Source organism: Conger conger, chromosome 12, assembly GCF_963514075.1.
Source record: "Conger conger chromosome 12, fConCon1.1, whole genome shotgun sequence".
Taxonomy (NCBI): domain Eukaryota; kingdom Metazoa; phylum Chordata; class Actinopteri; order Anguilliformes; family Congridae; genus Conger; species Conger conger.
In genome coordinates, this window is record NC_083771.1 from 30,735,462 (window position 1) to 30,742,050 (window position 6,589).

The following is a 6,589-nucleotide window of genomic DNA, read 5'->3' on the forward strand; positions in this document are numbered from 1 at the left end:
TGTTTGGAAATTACCTATTTCAAATCCGTAGTTTCCCAGTGTATAAATGTGGAAAATGTAATGATTTAAGAAATATACTAATTGCACAGGGTCTTTAAAGGTCTTGCGGAAGAACTGGTGGATCTGGGAAAAAAAAGATTTGTTGCATTTTCCTCACTTTTTCCTTTGTGTGTCATGCACATTTTTCTCTTTTTTCTGTAGAAGATTATAAAGCACTACAATCCAAAATACAAAGATGAGTGGTCCTTTGATGCACTTCAGAAATTCTTTGAGGTTAGCAACTCTCAAGATGGTGCATGCTTGTATCAACCGCCAAAGGATTTCACAACATGTCCCACAAACATTACACATTATCAATTTTGTACTGCCTTGACCGATATTAATGTTTGAAACGCTCAAAAACCAGTTACTGGTACATTAACATTATAGACCCTTTAAAGAAAAACTTTGTCTGTTTGAAGCATAGGCTCATCTTTTCTTGTTATGGTCATGAATTAATTATGTTTGACTGAGATTGCGGATTCAGTGTGCACAATAATCAACAGGTTATCGAAGGTGATGAGGGGAAAAGCCTCCCTCGCACGCTCAAAAGAATGGCAGGGCTGGCACTTGAGCTGCCTGAGGTTTGCCCAAAGGTAAGATGAGACAACCTCTGTGATATTTTGGGTCCTGTTACATTTTATCTCCCAAATGAAGCTGAATAGATTTAGAATAGAACAGTCATGCTATGGGAAGGGATTCTCTCAGCACTATTTGGGACACAGATTAAGCCTAGTCTGAAACAAAATTAAATTTTGAGATTCCATCCATTATCTTAACCCACTTATCCTGAACAGGGTCGCAGGGGGGCTGGAGCCTTTCCCAGCATACATTGAGCGAAAGGCAGGAATACACCCTGGACAGGTCGCCAGTCCATGGCAGGGCACACACACCATTCACTGACACACAGGCAGTTTAGACTCAGCCTAACACCCAATCAGCCTAACCTGCTTGTCTTTGGACTGTGGGAGGAAACCGGAGTACCCGGAGGAAACCCACATGAACACGGGGAGAACATGCAAACTCCACACAGGGAGGCCGACCGGGATTCGAACCCAGGACCTCCTTGCAGTGAGGCGGCATTGCTACCCACTGCACCATCCGTGCCGCCCTTCAATTTTGAGATTCTCCATACAAAATTCCATTTAGGCCAGGACTAATATTAATCTGGGTCTGTAAAAATGGCCCATCGTTTCAGATAGCACTAATCTCTCACACTATCAACTCATAACTTAAAAAAAAAAACTTTCATTATTTAACTGTCATTTTTGTGTGTACTGCAGTCTTTACTCAATTACATTCTAAGATTTAAACTCATTCTTGTCTGCTTGTCTGGTCTGCTATTTGACTTTTGATTCGATGTGCGCTCTAGACTTGGATTAGAAATGTGACCAAAATGTATGTAAAACTCATATAGCTATGGTCATCCGTGTTTTTTTGTTCCCAGAAAACCTTCTCTCCATCTGTCTGTACAGGGCATTCCCCTGCTCCGGACAGGAAAGAGCCATTCCATCACTCTATCCCAGAAGCAGATTGCCTGCCTACTGGCCAATGCTTTCTTCTGTACCTTCCCCTACCGAAACGCCACCAACCCCCAAGCCGAGTACGCCGAGTACCCCAGCATCAACTTCCACAGGTCAGCCCCCGGCACTCTTTACACCACTGATTCGCTGGGACTGAGGCCCTCCACAGCTGCCTGAAGGAACTGAGGTGTCCCTCCAACCTAATATGCAATGCCCAATCTTCATACAAAAACTGATTGATTGCTGTGGTAACTTCTCTCTCTGTCCTGCGGTCTCCAGCTTGTTCGGTAGATGGTCAGAGCGGAAGATGCAGAAGTTCAGGGCCATTTTTCATTACTTCCGGGTGGTGACAGGTGCAGGTACTGCTGTTAAAACCTTTGAATGCTGTGTTTGATTTGAGGACTTACCCAGACTTGAAGAGTTGTCGAGAGATAAATTAGGAAAGAGAAATTGAGATACACTGTCCTCTGGAGCTGGCCTTTAACCTTCATGTTCACCCACAGAAAAAAAGGAATGGAAGGTGCCTGAAGGCCTGGTAACCTTCAGCAGGGAGTACATTTCAGAGTCGAGCATACCATCCTGGAAAAGGTGACCACACTCTCCCTATATCCAACCACTACGCCTTTTCATGATTCATCACAAAAAATGACACTTAACACTCATCTGACCGTATGTCTGCCCCGCCCCCCCGCCCACCCCGGTACTGTGGTGCTGTCCAGGTGCTCAGAACATCTGACTATTGTCACAATCTCCTCAGAGGGAACCATTGAGGGGGATGGGCAGGACATGCTCCAGGTTGGTAGTGCTGCTCACAGTTCTTGTTCACATCAGCCCAAAATAACCTTGACAACATTCCCTTGACAACCACCCCCATCGATTACCACACCTCAGAAAACCAGTGTTGCTTTAAACGGGTATATACCTTCAATTATCTTTTGTATCTTATGATGGCCTGTGTATCATCACAGGTTTTCCGAATCCCACTTCTGCAGTCATATTGTGTTGTAGGTGTTTGTGGTGAGGAAGGTAGTACAGCGGCATGTGATTGGTTGAACATTCCTGTCATGTTCTTCCAATTTCATGTTGTTATCATGGCTGCTGTGGCAGGTGGACTTTGCTTGTAGCCTGGTGGGTGGAGGGGTCCTGGCATCCGGCCTGGTCCAAGAGGAGATCCTCTTCCTGGTCCACCCTGAGCTGATTGTGTCCAGGCTGTTCACAGAGAAACTAGGAGACACAGAATGCCTCAGGATCACAGGTGAGGCTAGCACACTGGTCAGAGGCCATCTGTAGCAACAACAGTCACCTTTCATGACCAATATTTTATCTCCAAAGCAAAGCACAATAATTGTTGAACTGTCAAGTCACTATTGCAGTGTAAAGGCAAGAGAATCTGGTTTGCTAGTTCTCAGGTGGGGCACTACTGTTGTACTGTAGGTACTTAATCTGTGTGGCTTTCTCTTTCTAGGCGCCCAGCAGTACAGTGAATATTATGGCTTCAAGGATGATTTTATGTGGTTAGACCATCATGAGGACAAGACTGAAAGGTACAATCTGCAGAACCCTCACGGGAACCCATTGTTTTGATCAATGGGTTTCCATTACAGATCCCATGACGGTTAACATAACGGATCCACTGCCTCAATCTATAAGCTTGCTCACAACAAGCACCGGCAGGGTCTAACAGGAGAGATACATCACTGGTTCCAGACTGGAGTTTAAGTCGGCAACATTAGTTCCCCTTGTGATACTGCAGGTGCCAACACTAAATGTTGCTAGTCCTGTAGCACAACTTTTTGGTCCATTGGGTGTAAAATAGGCCCTGGCTCTCCTGTACTTCTACCTTTCAGCCTGTAGGGTGTAAAATAATATCTTGTAGGCAAGAGCATGGGCAACTCTCCTGGCGTTGGGTGTGGGTCGTACAGCTTTAACTGGAGAGGCACAATTGGCCAGTGGGGTTTTGCCAAGCACCAGTTTTGACATAATTAATCAGTCATAATAATTACAGCTGTGCTTTATCAGTACAAGATGGCAACCCCTTCTTCTTCAAATATGATTAGCAGGAGTATGGCTCACAAAGACTAGAATCCACACACCATAGTCTGTGCCTTTGAAGCCTGTTGCCATTCAGCACATTGGAAGTGCTTCTAGGCTGTTCAATTTTACACTTTACTTTATTAGAGAACGATGAATTGCAGTTTATTTGTTTTGAATGATCTGTTTTACTGGAATTAGAAAAAAATCTTAAATGCTTAAATGCTAAATTTGATAGATCGGAGCTTTGAATTGAACTTGGCATAACCCTTTTTCGGCATTCCAAACTGGCGAGAAAGAAAGGGGGTGGGCATAAAAAGGAAAACTTTTATTTTTCCCCCCTCCAAATCCAGAGATGAATGGCTTCGGCGGAAAAGACAGATTGTCGCCATTGATGCGCTGGACTTCAAAAACCCGAAAGACCAGTTCCATATGAAGAAGGTTGACCGAGAGCTCAATAAGGTAAGTCCGGTCCTTTTCCCACAATGAACCACAATGTGGGCGAATAGGGAGCAGTTTTCCCTGACCACTTTTCCCCCTAATCTGCCGAAGGCCTATTGTGGGTTCACGGGAGACAGGGAAACACATTTCTACTACCCTGCCATCGCCACGGGCAACTGGGGCTGTGAGGTCTTCGGCGGAGACGTGCAACTCAAAGGTAGGTGCTGCGTGTCACGTCAGGCAGTTGCGATGAGTGTGGATAAGCGGTGAGTGTGGATAAGCGGTGAGTGTGGATAAGCGGTGAGTGTGGATAAGCGGTGAGTGTGGATAAGCGGTGAGTGTGGCTAAGCGGTGAGTGTGGCTAAGCGGTGAGTGTGGCTAGGCGGTGAGTGTGGCTAAGCGGTGAGTGTGGATAAGCGGAGAATGTGGATAAGCGGGCGGCCGCACTGGACTTTCTGCATCCACTTCAGTTCCTCTGAAGGCTGCCCAAAGTGCTTCATTTGTGGAGGCAAATAAAAACCAAATGGGGAAAGGTGATTATTTGTCCTCGCATGGGCTTTAGACGGAACGTAAATGACAGAAACTGATTTACTTTGCCCACGGCCCAACGAAAGCACAACCTTGGTCGTTTTTAAGTTGTGGAATGTGACCATGGTCTAGACATGGTTCCAGCGCAGACAGGCGCTTGGTGTTGGAAAGGTTTGGGTGACTGGCCAAGGTTTGGGGGGCCAGCTTGAAAAGGCCTTGTACTGACTTTTTTTTGACTGTTTGCTCCAAACACATCCAGCTCTATGCATTACCAGGGTCTCTTAGCTCAGCGGCTCCTGAATTTAGGTCTGATGTCTATAGCATAACACTTTCCTTATAACTGCTCTTGTTTTTCCTTTTATTATTATTATTATTTGCAATTTATGAGACATGGAGATGCAAGATTTTTTTTTACCCGTATAAATCCATAACCCATATAATTTCTTTGTCAACAAGTGTGGTGGTCAATAATTCAAAATTAGGCCCTGGAAAGGTTAATTTTGCACGTTTTGCAGCTCTTATCCAGATGATGGCTGCCGCTCTTGCTCAAAGGAAGATGGCCTACTTCACGTTCGGTGACAAAGAGCTGGTACAGGAGCTCTGGCAGATGCACCATTTCCTGACCCTACGCAAGGTCACTGTGGGTGAGTGCAGGGGGGAGAAGCTCGTCCCAAAATGACAAGTCCGTTGCTTTCAATTGCCAGTAATAATTGTTACATCTGCATTAGCATGTCTAGCAAAGAACATTCAAATCGTGTATTTGTGATGAGACCTTAGAGGGTTAATGCAGGCAAATCTACACCCAATGTCTGGGTGTGGAATGCCTGTGTGTGTGTGTGCATTGGACATTGTGGCAGAAGTGCTCCAGCCTTGGTCCTAGAGTCCCACGGAGTCCGCTGGTTTTTATTTCTGTCATAAAATCAACAACCAGTTCAGAGCCCAGTAAGGTGAGCTGCCTTACTTGCCTTTAAGCAACTGCCCCAAATGAGTTAAGTGCAGCTGCCCAACACACCCATCAAGGGATGGAGGTTAAAAGATAACAAATGAATAACCTTCTTAGAAATGATCCATAGAACAGTATTTCCCCAGATTTGGAATGACCCTTTCCCCTGATTGGCTGCGTTGTCACCCACACAAAAGGGAGCTGTGGCTAAAGCATGCACTGACAGGCAGGACAACACAGCGTTCCCACATGTCCTGGAAAATGAACATCCTGGAAAAATCTGTTCACCACCCCACCCCCCTGGGCCACGAATGGCGAATCTACCCCTCTATAATACAGGTGTTGACCTGGAACATAATGTGTTGAAAAGAGTGGGAACCCTGATAGCAATACAGGTGAGTTAGCATGATCTCCGAGACAGCAGCTGCTAACCTGTAGGCTCTTGTTGAGCAGCTTGGTAACCTGAGGATCTGTAGCAAACCCATAGGTTTTCACCTTGAAGTCCGTATTATGTGTTGGCACTGAAATTCGCTACTCCAAAGGGGAATCCAAACCAAAAAGCTGTCCCAACCTTGCAAACCCACTCAAATGACTTGGGCCTGAACTTGGCCATCCTGCTGTGTTCCCCCTCTTCCTTCAGGTCGCCTGTACAGGACGCTGGAGCATTTCTGCCATGCCTTAAGCAAAGGTAACCAGAGGGCCTCCGAGCTGTACAACTACATCAGAACGGCCGTGAAGGACACCACCAGCTCGATTTAAACTTGCTAAACCTGGTTCATACAGCACCTCCCTGGAAACACTAACTATGGAAATCTGGGATCTTTAAGAATGAGCTTTTGCTTCTATATCCTGTCTAATCGACTGTATTAGTCTAATCAACTAAGTTCCTTTGGACAAAAGTGTCAGCCAAAATTACATGTAATGTAATGTAATGTTTCTGAAACCAGTGTTAAATCTGTCATATATCCCAAACCACTGTATAAAGGCATGGATCTGATGTACAATTCACTGTTTTTACCAACGGTTTCTCTGTCCATTTTAACAAACTGTATTTGTGGCAAATTTGAAACCTATATCTAACTCA

General features: G+C 45.3%; 1 protein-coding gene across 1 annotated transcript; it reads left to right on the forward strand.

Annotated features, from left to right (window-relative positions):
• Positions 1 to 75: 75 nt before the first annotated feature.
• LOC133142398 (poly(ADP-ribose) glycohydrolase-like) lies at positions 76 to 6,512 on the forward strand. The gene is made up of 12 exons (XM_061263591.1): positions 76 to 273; positions 546 to 635; positions 1,515 to 1,675; positions 1,842 to 1,921; positions 2,066 to 2,150; positions 2,282 to 2,357; positions 2,670 to 2,817; positions 3,028 to 3,106; positions 3,947 to 4,055; positions 4,146 to 4,251; positions 5,078 to 5,206; positions 6,146 to 6,512. The coding sequence occupies exons 2-12, from the start codon at positions 594 to 596 to the stop codon at positions 6,262 to 6,264; spliced, it is 1,134 nt and encodes a 377-aa protein (XP_061119575.1). The 5' UTR covers positions 76 to 273; positions 546 to 593; the 3' UTR covers positions 6,265 to 6,512.
• Positions 6,513 to 6,589: the final 77 nt, after the last annotated feature.